Below are 23746 nucleotides of genomic sequence, written 5' to 3' on the forward strand. Positions count from 1 at the left end.
TGTTCTATTGATTTAGAGCCATGAGTTCAAACCTAATCACATGAACGGAAAATATAAATTTAATTTAACATTCTGGAAATAACAATTTATCAGGAATTAGAAGGAAGGGAGGAACTAAATAAAATTACAATCACCAGGGAAATGGTACTTGAAAATTGTTGGAACTGCGAGTTGACAAGTCCTGAAGGATTTCATCCCAGAGTCTTAAAATAAGTGACTAGTGAGATAGTTGCCCCATTGGTTTTGATTTTCCAAAATTACATAGATTCATGGAAGTTTCCATTAGATTTAAAAAGGAAGATGGGAAGTGGGAAACTACAAGCCAGGTAGCTTAATTTCTGACATAGAGAAAATGTTAAAAGCTATTATTAAAGACGTCAAGACACGGCACTTCAATAAAATTCAACCATATCAGGCAGAGTCAACATGGTTTTGTGAAAGGGAAATCATGTTTAACCAATTTATTGGAGATCTTTGAAGAAAGAATATGGGCGCGATTCTCCCAAAACGGGAGAAATTGTAAAGCTGCCGTAAAACCCGGGCGGGTTTTACGGCAGCGCGCCCCTTCCCGACCGGGGACCGATTCTGGTCCCCGGTCGGGGCTAGCAGCCCGACGCCGTAGGCTCCGGCAAGACGGGCTTAACGAAAATCGTTAAGCCCGCTTGCCGGAGTTAGCGCCGGCTGACGCGTCATATGACGTCAGCCGCGCATGCGCAGTTTGGAAGACTCCAACCCGCGCATGCGCGGGTGACGTCATCGCGTTTTTGCGCGAAACCCGCGCATTCGCGGGCCGGGTTGCCCCTCAGCCGCCCCGCGAATGGATACTGCGGGGCGGCGGAAGGACAAGTAGTGCGCGGGCATCGGGCCCGCGATCGGTGGGCACCGATCGCGGGCCCATGGCACCCTTGGCACGGCCGTGGTACGGCCGTGCCAATCGGTGCCATGGTTATTAATAGCGAGTTTGTGACGCCGTTTTTACGAACGGCAAGACCAGGTGTGTTTGCCGTTCGTAAAAACGGCGGAAAGGGCTGGGACTTCGGCCCATCTAACAGCTGAGAATCGCTGCCGGCCGTAAAAAAACGGCGGCAGCGATTCGGGTCGGGACTTCGGCGGGGGGGTGGGAGAATAGCGGGAGGGCGGCAAAAATGTCGGGAAGGCCCTCCCGCTATTCTCCCACCCGTCGTGGGGGGCGGAGAATTTCGCCCTATGTGTGGTAAATAAAGTGGATGTATGGTACTTAGATTTCCAGAAGGCATTTGACATCAATGGTTATTGTAGAAATGAAAAGCTCATTGTGTAAGGGCTAACATTCTGGAATTTTCAACCAAGGCAAGCAGGCCAAGGTGGGAATTTTCCTGATTCCTGCTATGCGTATCAAAGATAACAGCCCAAGTAGAGAGGACAATGCAGAAAGACAAAGGCAGAGAGTGAGTGAAAAACAGAGTGATAAAGTAAGTGTAGAGAGAAAAGAGACCAGCACAGATATATTTCTGGAGCTTTCCACCATGGGTGGAATACACGAGAAGGGAAAATTCAGGGGCTGTGACTTTAAGAAAACAAAGGTCAATTGTTTTACCTTCTCGAGCAAGTAGTTATTGATGTGTCCACCAGTGGTATCCCCTTTAAAGTCGAAGTTGATGTCCATGTACTTCCCAAAGCGACTGGAGTTGTCATTTCGATTTGTCTTTGCATTCCCAAAAGCCTCCAGGACACAGTTTGACTTCAGCAAAGTATTTTTAACACTTGAGGGAAAAGTGGGTGAATGTATGAAATAAATTGTCAGAATGAAGCTTTCTGTTAGCCAGCAGGCAGCACAGTGGAAATATCAGCATCTAGAGCTGAGGGTAAAGCTCCAAATATTTCCCGCCCCCACTCCAAGAGAATTTACTCTGCAGTGGGAAGCTATTCAGTTCATTGAGTCTCTGCCCAAGAAAAATAATCATTTTAAGTCCCGGAATTCTTGGGTTAAATATTTACTTTCACTGCCCAAACATCAATCTTATGAAGTGCACCCCCCAGGGAATTTTCATCGAATTGCTTTTGTCACTGCCAACGCTAACAACAACTTATATTTATATGGTTCCATTAACATTCCAAAATATTCCACCACATTTCATCAAAGTGTAATCAGACAAAATATGACACAGAGCCAAAATACACATCAGGACAGGTGACAAAGGCTTGGTCAAAGATTTTAAGGAGGGTTTTGAATTTGGAGAGGGTGATGGAAACATTTATGGAGGGAACCCCAGAGGGTATTGAGGTAAGGCTATTAATGATGGGAAAGAGGGAATTGCCAGAGTTAGAGGAATGCAGAAGTTAGGGAGGGTGATGTGTGGCAGTGGTTAACACTTTGCTTCAGAGAGCCAGGGACCCAGGTTCGATTCCCGGCTTAGGTAAGTGTCTGTGAGGGGCAGCACGGTGGTGCAGTGGTTAGCACTGCTGCCTCATGGCGCTGAGGTCCCAGGTCCGATCCTGGCTCTGGGTCACTGTCCGTGTGGAGTTTGCATATTCTCCCCATGTTTGTGTGGGTTTCACCCCCACACCCAAAAGATGTGCCGGGTAGGTGGATTGGCCACGGTAAATTGCCCCTTAATTGGAAAAAATTAATTGGGTACTTTAAATTTATCAAAATAAAAGGTTAGTGTCTGTGCAGAGTCTGTATGTTCTCCGCGTGTCTGCATTAGTTTCCTCCGGGTGCTCCAGTTTCTTCCCACCAAAAGACGTGCTAATTCTCCCTCAGTGTACCCGAACAGGTGCTGGGTTGTGGCGACTAGGGGGCTTTTCACAGAAACTTCATTTCAGTGTTAATATAAACATACTCGTGACGCTAATAAAGATTATTATTATTATATGGTACCCAGTCAGAAGATTGAAAAGTGTTTCAGATCAACTCAATAATAGATTCAAATTTTATACAATCTCTCGGGATAGGAAGGTCAATGGCTATGCTTACCCAACTTTAGTTGCCCTGAGAAGTTGCAGGTGGACCTGCTTCTTCAGTCCCTGATAGCAGTGTATTATAGCTGAGTGACTAGAGGATGCTGAGAATCATTTCTCAATTATTTATCAGCAGGATTTAGGCTTCTTTCTAATGCACAAACATCATTTATCAGAGATCTTATTGCAGGATTTACAGCTTACAAGCACCTCTTTCTTCCCAAGGAATATATAAACATCCATTTATCATCATCCATTCACCCATCATCCCCATGCATCAATTGAAAATTCTCATACATGCATCATTCATATCCTTCCATGACCTTGCTTCTTCCTGTCTTGGTAACCTCCCTCAGCCATAGAACCCCTGGCGAACTAACTCTGGCCTTTGGTTCCTGTTCGCTCGACCATTGGTACATTTATCAATCTTGACACTATGGGCGGGATTCTCTCAGCCCTGAGCCGTGCCAGAGAATCCCCGCGACCGGACCACGCCGCCATTGGCTGTACTCAGCGGCCCGCTGATTCTCGTGTCGGGGTAGGCCGAGCAGCCGTCGTGGAAACACTGAGTCCCACCGGCGCCGTCCACACCTGCTCTCAGCCGGCGGGAACTCAGCGTGGAAGGGTTGGGTGGCAGCCTGGTGGGGTGGGGGGGGGGGGAGGGGGGCTCCGACCCCGGGGGGGCCTCCGATGCGGCCTGGCCTGCAATCAGGGCCCACCGATCGGCGGCCCGTCCTCTCTGGCTGGGGGATTCATTCCCTACGCGCCAGCCCCAGTCGTCCTGCGCCATGTTGTCTCGGGCCCGGCGCGTTGAAGGAAGCCACTGCACATATGCGCGTTGGCGCCGGCGCCACTGCGCATGTGCGGATCCCACGATGCCCAGTTCATGCTGGGATCGGCAGCTGGAGCCACATGAACTGCTCCAGCACCGTGCTGGCCCCCTGTAGGGGCCTGAATTAGTCCTGGGAGTGTCCCATTCATGCCGTCGCATGGACACTCTGCCGCAGGATGAGAGAATCCCGCCCTATGTTCTGGAACTCCTTCCATGAATCTCCCCCTCTTAGTCCTCCCTCTCTGTTTCTCTCTCTTGACCTCCTCCTTTAAGTCATTCCTTCAAGCTTACACCTCTTTGATCAAGGTTTTAACTTGTTGCCCTTCTTCGGCTCATTGTCAAATTTTGTCTGATGATGATGATCTTGTGAAGTGCCTTGGGAGATTTTATTGCAGAACTTCCTAATTTCCACTTGTTGTTGTATTGGATCCAGACATGGGTTTGGATAAACTTGACGTACCATGCAACACGATGTGCAGAACTAACTCTTACCTCTCAACCTCCACCCTTTGGCTGGGATTTGTTATGGCTGCAATATACTGCATTATATATTTGCTCGCCTCTGTCTTGCCAGCACCACTCTCACCTGAAAATATAAATAAAGAGACACCCTGCTTTAATTTGTGACTGTCACTTTTATTTACAGGTTGGCATCATACCTGGCACAAAGGAAGATGGTTATGGTTGTTGGATATCAATCTCCTCAGTCCCAAGACTTCACTGCAGGAGTTCCTCAGGGAAATGTCCCAGGCCTAACCACCTTTAGCTGCTTCATCAATTACTTCCTCTCCATCATTTGTTTTTTAATTTAAAGTAACCAATTCGTTTTTTTTCCAATTAAGGGGTAATTTAGTGTGACCAATCCGCCTACCCAGTACATCTTTGGGTTGTGGGGGTGAGACCCACGCAGACACGGGGAGCATGTGCAAACTCCACACGGACAGTGACCCGGGCCAGGATCAAACCCGGGTCCACGACGCTGTGAAGCAGCAGTGCTCACCACTGTGCCACCGTGCCCCCCACCCCCTCCTCTCGAGCACGAGGTCAAAAGTGGGGATGTTCACTGAAGATTGCATAATGTTCAGTATCATTCATGACTCATCAGATACTGAAGCAATCCTTGTCGAAATGCAACAAGAAACAACATTTAAGCTTGGGCTGTTAAGTGGCAAGTAACATTCGCTGCACACAAGTGCTATGCAATGACCATCACTAAAAAGAGAGAATTTAATTATCCCCCCCTTGACATTCAATGGCATTACCATCATTGAATTCCCACTATCGACCCTAGGGTTACCATTGACTAGAAATTGAACTGGATCAGTCATATAAATACTGTAACTTTTATTTATTCATCCATGGGATATGGGCGTTGCTGGTTGGACCAGCATTTATTGCCTATCCCTGAGGGAATTTAAGACTCAACCACATTACTGTGGATCTGGAGTAACATGTAGGCCAGACCAGGATGGCAGATTTCCTTCCCTAAAGGACATTAATGAACCAAATGGGTTTTTTACGACAATCAACAATGGTCACCTTTTAGCCTTAAATTCACATTTCACCATCTGCCATGGTGGGATTCGAACCCAGGTCCCCAAGACCATGATTCTGGGCATCTGGATTACTAGTCCAGCGATAATACCACTACACCACTGTCTCCCCGAGGGCATGTCAAAGACTAGGAATTCTGCAGTGAGTAACTCACCTTCTCCAAAGCCTGCATGACAGAAGTCAAGAATTTGGTGGAACTCTCTCCACTTGGCTAGATGAGTGCGTCTCCAACACTCGGCACCATCCAAGATAAAGCGGCCCGCTTGATTGGCACCCTATCCACCATATTAAACATTCACTCTCTCCACCACTAACACATTGTTTATCATTAACAAGTAGCACTGCAGCAACCTGCCAAGGTTCCTTCAAACCACCTTCCAAACCTGCAACCTCTACCACTTAGAAGGAAAAAGGCAGCAGATGCATGGGTATATCAGCAGGTGAATGTTCCCCTTCACCTCACTCATCATCGTGACTTCATTGTCGCTGGGTCAAAATTCCAAAACTCTCTTCCTAACAACACTGTGGGTGTAACTATGTCACATGGACTTGAGTGGTTCAAGAAGGGGACTCACCACCTCTTTCTCAAGAGCACTGAGGGATGGACAATAGATTCTGGCCTATCCAGTCACACCAGATTCCCTGAACAAATTCAAATAAAATATCAGGAAATGACAATACAAAAGATAGTAAAGCTGGCCATTCTGTCAGCCTGGGTTCAATCAGTCACATTTTAACCTCTGTGTAAGGTTCATGCCCGAGTCCGAGGGCAGTATTTTCTGGCGCCTCCCGCTGGTGGGATCTTGCGTCCCGCTGAAGTCGATGGGGACTTAAATGGTTTGTTGCATCCATCATGGGAAAACCAGCTGCAGGAGTGCCGGAAAGTTCCAGCGCATGGATTAAGCTCATAATCCAAGGCAACACTTTGTGCAGTATTGAACAAGACACTTTCTGCCCTCTCAGGTGTGTGTGAAAGGTTCAAGTCATTGAGTTGTCTAGACCTTCAAATATTTATTTTTTTGTTAGTCCTTGAGATGGAGAATCATAGAATTTACAGTGCAGACGGAGGCCATTCGGCTCATCGAGTCTGCACCGGTCCTTGGAAAGAGCACCCTATCCAAGCCCACATCTCCACCCTATCCCCGTAACCAGAAACCCCGTCTAACGTAAGGGCAATTTAGCATGGCCAATTCACCTAACCTGCACATCTTTGGACTGTGGGAGTAAACCGGAGCACCCGGAGGAAACCCACGCACATACGGGGAGAACGTGCAGACTCCACACAGACAGTGACCAAACGGGAATTGAACCTGGGACCCTGGTGCTGTGAAGCCATAGTTCTAACTACTATGCTACCGTGCTGCCCCAAGGATGTGCACATTGCTGTCAAGGAAGACATTTATTGTCCATCCCTGTTTAACCTTGAAAAGATGGTGGTGGTGGGCCTTTGTCTGCAGCTGTTTGAAAACATTATGCAGTTCACTGAGCCACCTCAGAGGGTAGTTAAGATTCAAACTAAGTGTGGGAGCAGATTTGCAAATGGTTCAGACCAGATAGAGACAGCAGGTCTCCCCATGTACATGTTTCCCCTCAGCAGCATCACAGACAACACCAAGTCCTGCCTCACCACCATCCCTCTCAACCACTGAACTGCATCTGTGCTGAAAGGATCTGTGCAGGGTGCTTATGCAACACCCAGTACTGAATGAGCAAAAATGTCCTCCAATCAATTCTGGGAAATCAGAAGCCATTCCCTTTGGACACTGCCACATACTATGTTCCCCAACCATGGATTCCACCCCATCCTTATGACCATTGTCTCATGCTATTTAGATGGTTTATAAGCTGCATTTCTGATCAAATGTCCATTAACAGACTGTTTACTTTCACCAGTGTAAATATCACCCATATCTGTCTCTATCCCTGCTCAGTCCATCTGCTGCTAAAACACTCATTCTTGCTTTTGTTACCAACTATTCCAATGATCAGCCTCCCATCTTCCATAAGCTTGAGCTTACCAAAAACATTGTTGCCTGTATCCTAACTCACATGTGTTGTGTTATGTACTCTGGGATAACACAGGCTGCAACTTGATGCAGCTTTGACCAAAAGATACTCCAGATTTTGAAGTAAGTTCAATGTGATTTATTGAACCATGAGCACAGTTCACTATGAGTTCGACTCTTCTGTTAATCTTGCTATAGTAACTCAGTCTAACTAACCAGTCTGCTCTAATCCACGTGGCGAGTGTGATGCTTCTGATCTGCCTCTGTCCTACTCTCTAAATGTTGCCTGTGGAAAGAGTCAGAGCATGTGTGCCCTGTCCTTATATATGGGTTGTGTAATGCCCCCTTGTGGTAGTGTCACCTCTGGGTGTCTTGACTGCCCATTGGTTGTGTACTATTCTCTTTGTTCATTAGCTGTATGTCTGCATGTCATGACGTCTCTGGTGCTCCCTCTAATGTTTACTTAGTCATACTATATTTACATTAACCCCTTGTGTATTTACAGTGATGAATATCACCACAACATGATGTCCCATTCATCCAATACCCTTGTGCCCATGGCCTTCATTGGCTCCTGGTTTGGTGGCAAGCTGAACCGGAGAATCTAGCGGGAACCAAAAAGTCAAATTACTGCCCATTTAATCTTGTTACAATTTCCCAGCAGTGGGTCAAAGGTGGTTGGTCTTCCTGCTGGCTGGTAGTGTGACTGCCACTTGTATTCATTTGTATATCATGAATGCTCATTTAAACATCAGGCCGCTGGAATCCCATCAGGCCTTTCAACCTGCGTCACTCCAGCAGGAAATTACGGTGGTCCAAAACCCGATTGATAAAGAGTGGCATGGACAAGGCAATGCTCAGTTCACAATAGACTTTGGGGTGAGCACAACAACTTTCTGCCATTGTGCTGCGCTGCTCCTGATGTGCTGTACATCACTCTGCTGGAGCAGACTGGTTCCTACCTCTGTCTCCATGACGAACTGCTCTTCATGGACAACACCGTGCTGCTAGACCCATGAACTCTCCTGTGTCTCCAAGTCGGATCAGTACAGCACCTGGGGTTGGGAATTATAGGGGTCTCCTTCCCCCTGGTGCACACCAGTCTCTATCTGGACAGCACTCTGCTGTGGGACTCAGATAGCCATCGCAACACAGGTCTGAAGCTCGACCAGTGTGATATGAGCCCGTGAGTGGGAGGAGGGATTGAGGGGGGTAGTTGGGGGAAGGGGGGGGGGGGGTGGTGAGGGCTCACAATGGAAGGCAGAGGGGCAAGGAGGTGGATGGAGATGAACAATGAAAGGCAGATGGAAGAGCGAAGGTGGGGCAGCTGGACCCTGACAAGGGTGCATGAAAACTGCACAAACAATTGCAGGGACTGGTTTAGCACAGGGCTAAATCGCTGGCTTCGAAAGCAGAACAAGGCAGGCCAGCAGCACAGTGCAATTCCAGTACCAGCCTCCCCGAACAGGCGCCGGAATGTGGCGAATAGGGGCTTTTCACAGTAACTTCATTTGAAGCCGAATTGTGACAATAAGTGATTTTCATTTAATTTCATTTCAATTGGATCGAAGGGATACCATATTGTTCACTGGAAGGGAATACACAAAGACTCCAGATATGTTGGTTAGAGGTCCAGAGGGGGCATGGGCACCTCGCAGGTGATGGGTTGAGGGGGAGGGTGGTTGCATCGAGGAGCAGACTTCCCCTTGAGACTGCTAGCCTTTTGCCTCTGTGGCATGGTCTGGTAAACACATGTGGGCAGGAGAGAATGGTATGAGTGTGCGAGACTGCTGTTTAAATATGGCTCCAGGACTTTTGAAGCTGACAGCAGATGGACTAATCAGCAGCTGGCCCACCACGTGACTCAGAGGGCAACACACCTGTGCATAATTAATGAGCTTCCAAGCGCTGAATCGCGCCACTCTGGCCAATGTGAAAGGTGCAACCAGAGCCACCTGCCACCACACAGTCTCAAAGCTGAAGATTTCTGTCCACCAGCTTTTCAGTCTTGTGCCTCTATTGCATAGACAATTGACCATCTTTCTATAAAAATTAATGAAGTCACTTTCAAATGATGTGAATGTCATAATTTAAAGTCTGTACTTTCAAAACCACTTTGGCTTTTGTCTCTCTCCATATATTCAAAAGTATGTTTTATTTACTGTGCCTTTGGTCTGACACCCAAGTTCATTCTGCCAATACTGAATGACCTTTCCCACCTATTTTCCATGTACCTGATATTACAATGCACGTGTCCTTGGCCCTCCTCTTCATGGCCTTGTAAGCTGAGTCGGCAATGGCATACAAATGTGGTGGTCTTTCATACAGCTCCCTTCCCCTGTAGTACTCAATCATGTCGCTTCCATATAAATCAATTTGCTGGTACGGATTCACTGAGATAACCACCTCTCCAATGTAGGTATAGTTCCTATTCTTATCAAACCTGTAGGGAAGAAAATAAGTGTTAATATGTTTTAGATACCATCAGTACCTGGCAAGATATTCCTTTGACCATGCCACATGTTGTACTTCATCTATTAGCATTTTTAACCTAATTGAATTTCTTGATCCCAACCAGAATTACTCAGGGTCCATCCATCTTCAGCTGCTTCATCGATGACGATACAAGGTCAGAAGTGGAGATCTTTTCTGATGATTGCACAATGCTCAGCATGACTTGCGACTCCTCAGATACTGAAGCAGCCCATGTCCAATGCAGCAAGAACTGGAAAATATTCAGGTTTGTCTGACAAGTGGCAAGTAACATTCATGACACACAAGTGCCATAGAGGATCTAATCATCGCCCTTGACAGTCAATGGCATTGCCGTTGCCAGTATCAACATCCTAGGGGTTACCATTGACCAGAAACTGAACTGGATTAGCCATATAAATACAGTGGCTGCCAGAGCAAGCCAGAGGCTGGAAATTCTGCAGACAATGACCCACCTCCTAACTTCCCAAAGTCTGCACACCATCTGCAAGTCACGATAATAATAATATAATAATCACTTATTGTCACAAGTAGGCTTCAATGAAGGTACTGTGAAAACCCCAGGTCGCCACATTCCAACACCTATTCGGGGAATGTGGTGGAATACTCTCCACTTGCCTGGATGAGTGCAGCTCCAACAACACTCAAGGAGCCCAACACCATCCAGGGCAAAGCAGCCTACTTTATTGGCACCCAATCCACCATTTGAAACATTCATTGCTTCTACCAGTGATGTACCATGAGTGATGAATGTAAGAAATTGGTGTATATATTGTATTTTATGTATCTGGTGCAGTAATGCTTTTAAAAGCCTGAGTTAGGGTGCGTATATATCTGCTGCAGTAATTTATCTTTGAAATCCTGGTTTGATAAACAGCAAAACGTTGTGGCTGCAAACGGTGTAATTAAGATGTCATAAATGTGAGGTCATTCTTCTTTCTGACCTGTATATGTTTACAACGAGAAGGCTAGTGGGTTTTTGTTATGATTTCTGGGGATTTCCTTGGAATAGATAATTAGAAACATTGTAATTAATCTTAATCAAGTAGGTCATGAGTAGAATGGGGATGATACAATTAATGGGAGGAGCTAGGGCTGTAGCAGGCAGAGTTTGAGTTTAGTTTTGGCTGTGAGCTGAATAGCAGCTTCTACAGAAGGCTGTCAGAGATTCAGCATTAATCTGACAGGATCTCTTTCTCTTCAAGCAGTCTTTCAAAATATATCTCTATCCAAAGATTGTCAAGTAATCCTATGTTTGCTAACTCTATTTGAAAGTGTTTTTTGACTTATGATGGGTTTTGCTTGATTGGAGATAAAGCAAGTATCACTTAGAAGTTACATTTTCCGTTTTGTTGTTAAACTTGTAACTGTAAGCTATATTTCTGTGATTTTAAGGTAGTTATGTGTTAATAATAAAGATTGTTTCAATACACCAGATCCCTATTTTTGCGTGGAATCATTTCTGGAGCGGAGTATCCTTTCCTCACAGTATTACAAATCTAGAAAACTTCACTGGGGTTCCAATCGGGTATCCTAGCAAATGTTAGGATCTGGTCCGAGAACGTAATAAGTGGCAACAAGATGCACTTCAGGAGCTCATTGCGGCTCCTTCAACAGCACCTTTCAAACATATGACCTCTATCACCGAAAAGGATTAGGGCAGCAGATGCCTGGAAACAACACCACCTGCAAGCTCCCACCCAAGCCGCTCCCTATCCTGACTTGGAAATATACCGCCATTCCTTCATTGTCACTGGATCAAAATCCTGGAATTACCTCCTTAACAGCACTGTTGGTGTACTTATAACACGTGGATTGCAGTGGTTTAAGAAGGCAGCTCACCATTACCTTCTCCAGGGCAAATAGGGATGGGCACAAATGCTGGCTTTGCCAGAGATGGCTACATTCCATGAACGAATAAAATAAACTGGACCTTAATATTTCCTCCATTGCTTAAGCGGCATCCAATAAGCCATGTGTTGTATTTTATGGATAATGTCTTTTCTAATTCCCAATATTCTATTCTACATTCTCTTTCCCCTCCCTACATTGAAATCAGCACCACTCCTTATTCAAACTCCTTCTTTCTCAGGATGGTGAAACATGTGGTTTGGATATGCTGCCTGCTGGTTGAGATATTGGACTATAGAAGTCACTCGCACAAATCCCACCATAATATGTTGTGGGCTGGTACCAGAACATGAACATGAAAACTGGCAGAGTGTTACTTAAAACCAAATGAGTTCAATAATGTCTGTCCATGAAGGGGATCTACCATCCAGTCCAGGTTTGGTCTATATGCCATTCTGTTACCATACCCTGTACACGTCTGTTTGACAAACCAGATTAAAATCAATATTGTTTTTAAAGGTACAACATAGACTTAAACTATTTTGGTTTATTATCAATTCGCACAACATTGGCTTAAATCTGCTTGTAATTAAAATAAACTTTCTTCATATTCTCTGCAGGCTTTTAAAACCCAAGTTTGTCATTGCTTAAATATTCTGGGCACAAAGGGTGCATGGATCACAATGTGTGATTACCCTGCACCCCTTGAATGTAATGCAGTCACCATGTGAACTTTGTGCTGCTGCTCATTTGAATTCTTTCTGCATCCAGAAAGCACTGCCCACACTATTCTCTGGCTGAATGCTTCAGCCGTGGACCAATCCTTTGATGTTTAGCACCATTTAAAGTTAGCTTACATTGCTTTAAGCTAGACTGTACTTTCTAAAGGGGCAGGTGCAGGTGCTGGGAATCATGATTGAAGAGAAACTGACCTGGAAAAGGGAGAGGTATTGCACAACACGGGAGAACGAGTTGGCTACAAAGTTTTCAGATGCTGCACTGGAGGTCTTGGTGGAGGAAGTAGAAAGAAAGAGACATATGGACTTCCGGTGGCGGTTATGAAGTAGCAGGTCGCACATTTGGTGGCTCCCGTTTCGGTCGGACTTTTGAACCTTTTCCCCCGACTATTTTGCGCTTTTGAGCGTGGAACTGGAAAGCAATAGTACTCAGGCATAAGACCCATACAGAATTGTATGGATCTAAGAAGCCGGAGGGACCGTAAACAGCAGAAGAAGTGGTTGAGTAAGGGCACAGTGGAGGCTGTGAGAGAGACCAGCATGGCTGGTGTTCAGAGCAAGGAGCCGACAGCCCAGCCCACAATGGAGCAGCTGCTGCAGACTATGCAGCAGGGTTTTTTGGCTCTGAAGCGAGAACTTGGAGCAGCTACAGAAGCCGATTGACCGGATGGGAAAAAGGCTGAATGATTAGGCTGAGAAGCTCCAGCAGTTGGAGAAGTCCGTGGAGCAGCAGGCTGACTTTCAAACGGTAGCAGATGTGGAGATTCTGAGGCTGAGGGACAATACCACCCTGCGTGTTTACCAAGATTTGAGCGCTGAGGTGGCCAGGAGGAGGGGAGGCTACAGGCAGGTGAAGGAGATAGTGTATAAAAACAAGGTGAAATTCGGGCTGCTTTTACCAGCGCGACTGTGGATTACGTATGAGGGTCAGCACCACTATTTCAAGGAACCCGATGAGGCGATGGACTTCGTTAAGAAGCAAGGGCTGGCCCTGAGCTGAGGACATTTGGACTCATGTTAGAACTTTTAAGTATATGTGGTGTCTCTCCCGTTTTGGAAAGTGCCTGCATGTTTGGATCCGTTTTTGTTGTTTCTTTTTTTGACCTTTTTAGGGGGTTGGAAGGTGGTAGGGATGTGTTTTTGTCTTGCGTGCTTTTTGCGTGGTTAACCTGAATGTTTCCTGTTTGGGCTCTTTGATTAGTTGGAGTTTGGCTGGGGGGAAAATAATAAAGAAAACAGTTCAAAGGCTTGGGTTAAAATGGATGCCTGGGGAACTTTGCACAGTCTTTTTCTGTGTCTGTATGGGAAGGACTGAGAGTACTTGTTATTTTTTATCTCTTTTTTTCTTGTTTAACTTGAATCGTACTATTGTGGGGGTTGTTTATGACTTGTCTAGAGTGTTTGCTTAAGTAGGGCTGATCTGGGGAAGTGGTATGGAGGGGTCAGGGGGAGGGGTGACTGTGAACAATGGGTGGGAGACGTGCTGACGCCGAGGCTGGGAGCCCCAGGCTAGCTGAGTGCAGCTAGTCAACGGTAGCCGAGGTGGGGGGTGTGCATATAGTTAGATTAGAGCAGGGGTTAGGTGATAGGATGGTGTTGCTACGGGGTGGGGGGGTGGGGAGTCGTTCTGCTGTCGGGATGGAAATTGGGCATGGCAACAATGAGGAGGTCATGTGTGGAGCCGGCCAGGAGGCAGGCCAGATGAAGCGCGACCCATGGCTGGGGGGCTGGCCAAGGAAAGGGATGGCTTATCGGCAAAGGGGGGGGAGGGGTGGTGGCGAAGTGCCCCCCATCCAGGCTGATCACCTGGAATGTTAGAGGGTTAAACGGGCCAGTAAAGAGAGTGCGTGTGTTTGCGCATCTGCAGGTTCTGAAGGCGGACATAGTCTTACTGCAGAAGACGCACCTGAAAGTGGCAGACCAGGTTATGTTAAGGAAGGGCTGGGTCAGTCAGGTCTTTCATTTGGGGCTTGATTCTCAGATGAAGGGGGTTGCGATCCTGATTAATAAAAGGGTACAATTTGAGGTGGAGGGCACAGTCGTGGATGGCGGTGGCAGGTTTGTTATGGTGAGGGGTAAGCTCGAAGGGGTGAGAGTAGTCCTGGTCAGTGTGTCTGCCCCTAATTGAGACAATGTGGATTTTATTAGGAGGATGCTAGGGAAGATCCCCGACTTGGGCTCATAAGAACATTAGAACATAAGAACTAGGAGAAGGAGTAGGCCATCTGGCCCCTCGAGCCTGCTCCGCCATTCAATTAGATCATGGCTGATCTTTTGTGAACTCAGCTCCACTTTCCGGCCCGAACACCATAACCCTTAATCCCTTTATTCTTCAAAAAACTATCTATCTTTACCTTAAAAACATGTAATGAAGGAGCCTCAACTGCTTCACTGGGCAAGGAATTCCATAGATTCACAACCCTTTGGGTGAAGAAGTTCCTCCTAAACTCAGTCCTAAATCTACTTCCCCTTATTTTGAGGCTATGCCCCCTAGTTCTGCTGTCACCCGCCAGTGGAAACAACCTGCCCGCATCTATCCTATCTATTCTCTTCATAATTTTAAATGTTTCTATAAGATCCCCCCTCATCCTTCTAAATTCCAACGAGTACAGTCCCAGTCTACTCAACCTCTCCTCATAATCCAACCCCTTCAGCTCTGGGATTAACCTAGTGAATCTCCTCTGCACACCCTCCAGCGCCAGTACGTCCTTTCTCAAGTAAGGAGACCAAAACTGAACACAATACTCCAGGTGTGGCCGCACTAACACCTTATACAATTGCAACATAACCTCCCTAGTCTTAAACTCCATCCCTCTAGCAATGAAGGACAAAATTCCATTTGCCTTCTTAATCACCTGTTGCACTTGTAAACCAACCTTCTGTGACTCATGCACTAGCACACCCAAGTCTCTCTGAACAGCGGCATGCTTTAATATTTTATCGTTTAAATAATAATCCCGTTTGCTGTTATTCCTACCAAAATGGATAACCTCACATTTGTCAACATTGTATTCCATCTGCCAGACCCTAGCCCATTCACTTAACCTATCCAAATCCCTCTGCAGACTTCCAGTATCCTCTGCACTTTTCGCTAAGCTGATCATGGGCAGGGTCTTTAATACAGTCATGGACCCGAGCCTGGACCGGTCATGTTCAAGAATGGGCAGGTTGCCAGCATTGGCAAAGGAATTGAGAGGGTTCATGGAGCAAACGGGGGGAGCAGATCCGTGGAGATTTAGCCAGCCGATGGCGAGGGAGTTCTCGTACTACTCCCACGTCCACAAGGTGTATCTCCCAAATTGACTACTTTGTTGTGAGTAGGGACCTGCTGGCCGGAATGGTGGGGACAGAATATTCAGCAATTGCCATATCGGACCCTGCTCCGCACTGGGTAGACCTGCAGTTTTGTAAGGACAGCTTTCAGTGCCCACCATGGAGGCTGGGAGTTTGTCTACTCACGGACGAGGCAGTGTGTGAGAGGCTGAGGAAATGCATGCAGAATTACCTGCAGATGAACGATACTGGAGAAGTCTCGGCAGCGGGAGGCACTGAAGGCAGTGGTGAGAGGGGAGCTGATTTCAATCGGGGCGTTATAGGGACAGGACAGACAGGGCAGAGACGGACCTACTGATTAAGGAAATTCTACGGCTGGACAAGAGTTACGCGGAATCCCCGAGGCCAGAGTTACTCAGGAAACAACAGAGGCTGCAGGCCCAATTTGGGGTGCTGACTACAGGCAAGGCTGTAGAGCAGCTTAGAAAAATAAAAGGCCTTTATGAGCATGGGGAGAAGGCCAGTAGAATGCTTGTGCAACAACTAAGGAAGAGGGAAGCGGCTAGGGAAATGGGGAGGGTAGTGGATGGGGAAGGTGACCCGGCAGGGCTGAACAAGATCTTTAGGGACTTTTATAGGAAGCTGTACACTTCGGAACCACCCGGGGGACTGGGGGGGATGATGCGATTCCTGGACGGTCTGACCTTCCCAAGAGTGGGGATGGGGTCGGTGGACGGACTGGGGGCCCTGGTCAGGATCGAAGAGGTATTGGGGGGCCTGAAGGTCATGCAGTCGGGTAAAGCCCCGGGGCTGGACGGGTGTCTGGTGGAGTTTTACAAAAACGTTGCCGGGCTAGTGGGGCCGGTGCTGGTCAGGGTCTTTAACAAGGCAAGAGACAGAGGGAGTTTACCCCCAACGATGTCGCAGGCCACCATCTCGCTCATTCTGAAACGGGATAAGGACCCGGAGGCTTGTGGGTCATACAGGCCGATCTCTTTAATTAGTGTAGACGCCAAGTTACTATGTTATTCTCAAAGTCTGAATAAAGATTGTAGACTTCCAGTTAACACAAATACCTTATTCAATGGGTTCATTCTGTTTCCAGAGCTTAACTAGATATAATACAGTCAAGGGGTATGACCAGTGAAGCGAAGGTAAACTGCCTCTGCTGAGCTGTCTGTCTGCTGCTGCTCACCAGCCCTGTGCTTCTGAAAGAGGCGGATCCTCCCTTGGGCTGGACCCTTTATACCCGTCTCTGATGCTCTCTAGTGATGCTGTGGCTGTTACATCTGTCTGCAGTCCCTGGTGTATGTGCAGATGTATGTACAGATGTACAGATCATTACAGTTACTGGCCAAGATTTTGGCCACCAGAATTGAGGACTGTGTACCGGATGTAATTGTGGAGGACCAAACCGGGTTTGTAAAGAGGAGGTAGTTGGTGGCCAACCTAAGAAGGCTGTCCAATGTGATTATGATGCCCCTGGAGAGTAGGGAGGTAGAGATAGTGGTAGCCATGGATGCTGAAAAGACTTTTGACCGGGTCGAGTGGGATTATCAGTGGGAGGTACTAGGACGGTTCTGGTTCGGGGCGGGGTTCATCAACTGGGTTAGGCTATTGTATCAGGCCCCGGAGCCGTGTGTAAGGACGAACAGGACAACATTGGACTACTTTAGACTGCTCCGTGGGACAAGACAGGGCTGCCCTCTCTCCCCACTGCTGTTTGCGCTGTCCACAGAGCCACTGGCAATTGCACTGAGAGCTTCTAGGGGCTGGAAAGGGCTGGTCCCGGGGGGGGGGGGGGGGGCGGGGAGGGGGGGGGGAGTGGAACATAGTGTCTCGTTATATGCAGATGATCTGCTGTTATATGTGTTGGACCCAATGGTGGGGATGGACAGTATTATGGCAACCCTGAGGGAATTTGGCCGGTTCTTCGGATACAAATTGAACATGGCTAAGCAAGTTGTTTGTAATTCAGGCGAGGGAGCAGGAGAGTAGGGTGAAGGGGTTGCCATTCAGGCTAGTGCGGGAGAGTTTCCGATATTTGGGGATTCAGGTGGCATGGGACTGGGGCAAGTTGCATAAGCTCAACCTGTCCCGACTAGTGGAACGAGTGAGGGAGGAGGTCCGGAGGTGGGATGCGCTCCCGCTGTCATTGGCGGGGAGGGTGCAGACTATTGAGGTGACGATTCTCCCGCGGCTCGTGTTTGTTTTTCAGTGTCTCCCCATCTTTATCCTTCTTTAAGAAGCTGAATAAAATTATTCTGGGATTTGTGTGGGCAGGGAAGTCCCCGCGAGTGAAGAGGGTGATGCTTGAAAGGAACAGAGGAGAAGGGGGGCTGGCGTTGCCGAACTTCAGCAACTATTACTGGGTGGCCAACATCGCGATGATAAGGAAATGGATGGTGGGTGCGGGATCGGTTTGGGAGTGGATGGAGGCTGCTTCGTGCAGGGGCACTAGCTTGGCAGCCCTGGTCACGGCGCCTCTGCCGCTTTCGCCGGCACGGTACTCCACCAGCCCGATGGTGGTGGTGGCTCTTCGGATCTGGGGCCTGTGGAGGAGGCATGTAGGGGAGGTAAGAGCATCATGTGGACCCCAATCTGCGGCAACCACCGATTTGTCCCGGGGAACATGGACGGGGGGTATCGACTGTGGAGGAGGGCGGGGATTGTGAGGATGGGGGACCTGTTCCTGGAAGGGAGCTTTCCGAGCATGAGGGCGCTGGAGGAGGAATTTGGGCTGGCGAGAGGGAATGACTTTAGATACTTACAGTGCGGGATTTTGTACGCAGACTGGTGCCGTCCTTCCCACGTCTCCCGCCGAAGGGGAGGCAGGACAGGGTAGTTTCGAGGGGAGAGGTGGGAGAGGGTCGAGACTCGGACGTCTACAAGGAACTAATGGGAGCTGAGGATACGCAGACCAAGGACTTGAAGCTTAAGTGGGAGGAGGAGCTCGGGGGGGAGATGGAGGACGGTATCTGGGCAGAAGCTTTGAGCAGAATAAACATGACCACCACATGCGCCAGGCTCAGCCTGATCCAGTTTAAGGTCGTGCACCGGGCTCACATGACGGTGGCCTGGATGAGCAAATTCTTCGAGCTGGAGAATAAGTGTGCTAGATGCGCCGGAAGGCCAGCTAACCATGTACACATGTTCTGGTCGTGCCCTAAACTCAGGGGGTATTGGCAGGGATTGAAAACTGTGGTGGTAATGAGCCCTGAGGTGGCAATCTTTGGGGTTTCGGAGGACCCGGGAGTCCAGGAAGAGAGAGAGGACAACGTTCTGGCCTTTACTTTCCTGGTAGCCCGGCGACGAATACTGTTAGCATGGAGGGACTCAAGGCCCCCGAGGGCTGAGGTATGGCTATCGGACATGGCGAGCTTTCTTGGCCTGGAGAAAGTCAAGTTCACCTTGAGAGGTTCGCTACGAGGGTTCGCCCGAAGCTGGCAGCCATTTATTGACTTCATCGCAGAGGAGTAAGCGTCAGCAGAGGGGGGCTAGGGTAGAGTAGAGTAGAGTAGGGGGATATTGAGGCAGGTCCGTGCGTGAACAAAGCCTTGGTTTGCACTATGTTTAATTTTTGTCTTGACTTCTTTTTTTTGTGCTGTACAATGTCACTTTTTCTATATGCCTAAAATACCTCAATAAAATTGTTTGTTAAAAATAAAAGAAAGAGATATATCCCGTATCTACAATCATTGATCAAGATACATAGAATCATAGAATCATTGAATTTACAGTGCGGAAGGAGGCCATTCGACCCATTGAGTCTGAACCGGCTCTTGGAAAGAGCACCCCACTTAAGCCCATGCCTCCACCCTATCCCCGTAACTCAGTAGCCCCACCTAACACATTGTCAAAGGTAGTTGGGCAAGTCAATACCAGGAGTCAAGCCCTCACAATCTGGATGCAGTATTGCAAGAAGCACAATAACCACATACAAACCAGTGGCTACATCATATCCTCCTAACTAAAGAGGTCGCCTCACCCACTGCTCAATTCACCACACACCCATTCCTACTCCCACCGATCTATATTAATCAGCCGTCAAGTTTAACAGTCATGTGCGTCACCCCACGTTCACACACTGCAAACCTCACAAACTGGTGTTAAACAATGGCAACTGCATCAGCCAAACAGGTTGCATGACACACACTCTTCTCCATCCCGTGCAGGTCAAGTAACACACAATCACAGACGCTAACCAGAGAGAGATAGGTGTAATGATATGTATATAGGTATACCAGTGAAGGGTTAATTATTACATTTCAGTGTAATTCACCAGAGGGCACCACCAGTTCCCAGTATAAATATTAGAATTCAGAGAATCTTGGGTAGTCAGTTAGGTGTTAGCAGAGGAGAGAGATTGATCACAGCTCAAGGATCAGTTTAGATTAGAGAGAAGTAACACGAGGGCATCATTAGTTAATTCCAGATTATAGATTAATGTTTAACAAACTCAATCTTACTTTATTAATAGTTATAGCTCTGTAGAGTGTGCAAACTCTGTTTAATTTCACCGTTATTAAACAAATCAGTTTTGCTTCAAGTTAAAGATTGGTGATTTCTTTATAATCAACTCATCAGATCATTCTGGATCATATGGCAAAGAGTAACGACATATTACCACAAAGTGTAACATAACAACAGGAACAGAAAAACAGGAGAAGGTCATTCAGCCCGTTGAACCTGGTTCATCATTCAATGTGATCATGACTGATCATCCACTTCCATGCCTATATATTCCTTTATGTAATTGGTGGGCATATCCTTACCCCTGTGGAGGGGTTGGTGCTCGCTAGCCTCACCATGGAGGCTATGGCCAGGGACTGAGCTGAAATCATCAAAGAGGATGGTATCAAAGAACAAAGAACAGTACAGCACAGGAACAGGCCCTTCGACCCTCCAGGTCTACGCTGCTCATGATGCCTGTCTAAACTAAAACCTTCTGCACTTCCGGAGTCCATAACCCTCTATTCCCATCCTATTCATGCATTTGTCAAGGTGCCTCTTAAACATTGCTGCTTTCACCACCTCTCCCGGCAGCGAGTTCCAGGCACTCACCACCCTCTGTGTAAAAAGCTTGCCTCGCACATCTCCTCCAAACTTTGCCCCTCGCACTTTAAACCGATGTCCCCTAGCAATTGACTTTTCCACTTGGGAAAAAGCTGCTGACTATCCATTCTGACCATGCCACTCATAAATTTATAAACTTCTATCAGGTCGCTGCTCAACCTCCGTCGTTCCAGTGAAAGCAATCCATGTTTATCCAACCGCTCCTCATAGCTAATACCCTCCAGACCAGGCAACATCCTGGTAAGTCTCTTCCGTACCCTCGCCAAAGTCTCCATATATTTCTGTTGTGTGGCAATCAACATTGTACACAATATTCCAAGTGTGGTCTAACTAAGGTTTTGTATAGCTGAAGCATGACTTGCCAATTTTTATACTCAATGCCGTGTGCCTTCTTGACTACTTTCTCCACCTGCATTGTCACTTTCAGTGACCTGCGGACCTGTATGCCCAGATCTCTCTGCCTGTTAATACTCCTAAGGGTTCTGCCATTTAATGAATGCATCCCACCTGTATTACACCTTCCAAAATGCATTGCCTCACATTTGTCTAGATTAAACTCCATTTGCCATTTCTCAGTGCAAGTCTCCAACTGATCCTGCTGTATCCTCTGACAATCCTAATCGTTATTTGCAATTCCATCAACCTTTGAGCTGTCCTCAAACTTACGAATGAGATCAGATACATTTTCCTCCAAATCATTTATACATACTACAAACAGCAAAGGTCCCAGCACTGATTCCTGTGGAATACTGCTAGTCACACCGCTCCATTCAGAAAAGTACCCTTTCACTGCTACCCTCTGTCTTCTATGACTGAGCTAGTTCTGTATTCATCTTGCCAGCTCATCTCTGATCCTGTGTAACTTCACCTTTTGTAGCACTCTATCATGAGGGAAGTTGTCAAAGAGTTTACTGAAATCCATGCAGACAATATCCACTGCCCTATCTTCATCAATCATCTTTGTCACTTCCTCAAAAAACCCGATCAAGTTAGTGAGACACGACCTCCCCTTCACAAACCTCTGACTATCACTATCCTCTCACTATCATCATAGCATATCCATCTTCTCACTCCCAGTCCATCCTCATCCCACTTACTCTTCTGATTTACAAGCTGAAGATGGTATCAGGATAGATCTTACTTTCCCCACATAACAGACTTGTCCTTGTGCATTCCTCCTTTCAGATAGCCAAGAACTACAACCTGCCCAGGCAGTGGAGGGACACCAAGAAGACAGTGATGATGGAGATACAGTCCAGTCACTTTATTTCACACTCACAGCTACCGGCAATGTCAGGACAGGATCTGCACGTGGTGAGACACTAGGTACAAGTGAGCTGTAACTGGGGCATGAGTGAGAATGGCATAGGTGCCAGCTCCCTGGAGGGTGAGGTCATACAAAAGGTTCAGTGGCAGAGGACTCAGAAATTTGATGAGGCAACCGAGAGAAGAAATCTGATGGATGTGCATAACAAATTCCTTGGAAAGCCTCCATTAAAGCATGCGGTCAATTTCTATGAGCATGAAAGAATTCAACACTAACTTGTCTCAGGGCTTTGCACAGAGCTTGGGGCCCATCCATTCCAGCATAGAAATGGTGGACAACCCAGTTCCCACACTAATGGGCCTAACCATCATTCAATGTCTGATGACCAATGCTGCAATTTCCATTGCAGCAGAAGCTGCTACCCAATGTCTGACAGCTGCAGTGGAAGCTCAGACAATGCACAAACTCATGCACGTTCCCCTATTGCCATGCAAATGCAAGGGCAGCACAGTAGCACAGTAGTTAGCACTGTTACTTCACAGCGGTTCGATTCCCTGCTTGGGTCACTGTCTGCGCGCAGTCTGTACATTCTCCCTGTGTCTGCATGAGTTTCCTCCGGGTGCTCCGGTTTTCTCCTGAAAGCCGTGCTTGTGAGGTGAATTGGACATTCTGAATTCTCCCACTGTGTACCCGAACAGGTGCCGGAGTATGGTAACTAGGGGCTTTTCACAGTAACTTCATTGCAGTGTAATGTAAGCCTACTTGTGACACCAATGAAAATTATTATAACTGCTTCTATCATGGATGTGGATCACAGTGTTTAAAGGAGCTTGCAGTCTCTCCTAGTAGTCAAGGAATCTGACATCCAAGATTATTTCCAAGACTTCCAAGAAGTTTGGGATAAGAAATTTGGGAAGACAATACAGACTCAATGGTTCAACTTTGAGGAGAGTACAGGAGCAGAGGGACCTCGGGATTCAAGAGTATAGTTCTCTGAAGGTGGACAGGCAAGTTGAAACAGTTGTTAAGAAGGCTTATAGGATCCTTGGATTTATAAATAGAGGCATAGAGTGTAAAAGCAAGAAAGTGATGCTACATCTTACAAATCATTGGTCAGAACACATTTGGAGTATTGTGTTCAGTTCAGGGCACCTTATTTAAGGAACGATGTTAAAGCCCGGGAGAGAGTGCGGATGAGATTTACTAGATTGATATCAGGAATGAGGAATTTTCCATACAAGGAAAGATGGAGAAATTGGGTTTGCTCTCCTTAGAGCAGAGGATATTAATAAGTGACCTTATTGAGGTGTTCAAAAGCCTGAACAATTTTGACAGGGTAAAGAAGGATATTCTGTTTCCACTAGTTGGTATGTCAGTGACTAGGGGGTTACAATTTCAAGATGGTCAGCAAGAGAGCTCGGAGTGAGATGAGGAGAAACTCCTTTACTCAGAGAGTTGTTGGGGTTTGGAATGCGCTGCCTGGGAGAGTGGTGGAGGTGGATTCCATAGGAGGTTTCAAAGGAGAGCTGGATATATTTGAAAGTGATGAATTTAGAGGGCTGCAGAGATAGGGCTGGGGAATGGGACTAGCCAGGTTGCTCTTTCAGGAGTCGGTGCAGCCGAATGGCTTTCGTCTGTGCTGTAACATTCTATGATTCCATTACAAGGTTTGCTGAAGCACCCACTATGGGAGCACAAATGTGTTGTCCTCTCTCAG

General features: G+C 47.2%; 1 protein-coding gene across 1 annotated transcript in view; it reads right to left on the reverse strand.

Annotated features, from left to right (window-relative positions):
• LOC119972345 (unconventional myosin-Id-like) overlaps positions 1–23746 on the reverse strand; it is a 218448-nt gene that overhangs the window by 175852 nt on the left and 18850 nt on the right. The window contains exons 2-4 of the mRNA XM_038808882.1: positions 9567–9775; positions 4265–4358; positions 1577–1742 (exon numbers count right to left, since the gene is read on the reverse strand). Of these exons, the coding sequence (XP_038664810.1) occupies positions 1577–1742; positions 4265–4358; positions 9567–9775 (469 nt within the window). The remainder of the gene's footprint in view (positions 1–1576; positions 1743–4264; positions 4359–9566; positions 9776–23746) is intronic.

This window comes from Scyliorhinus canicula, chromosome 10 (genome assembly GCF_902713615.1).
Source record: "Scyliorhinus canicula chromosome 10, sScyCan1.1, whole genome shotgun sequence".
Lineage (NCBI taxonomy): Eukaryota > Metazoa > Chordata > Chondrichthyes > Carcharhiniformes > Scyliorhinidae > Scyliorhinus > Scyliorhinus canicula.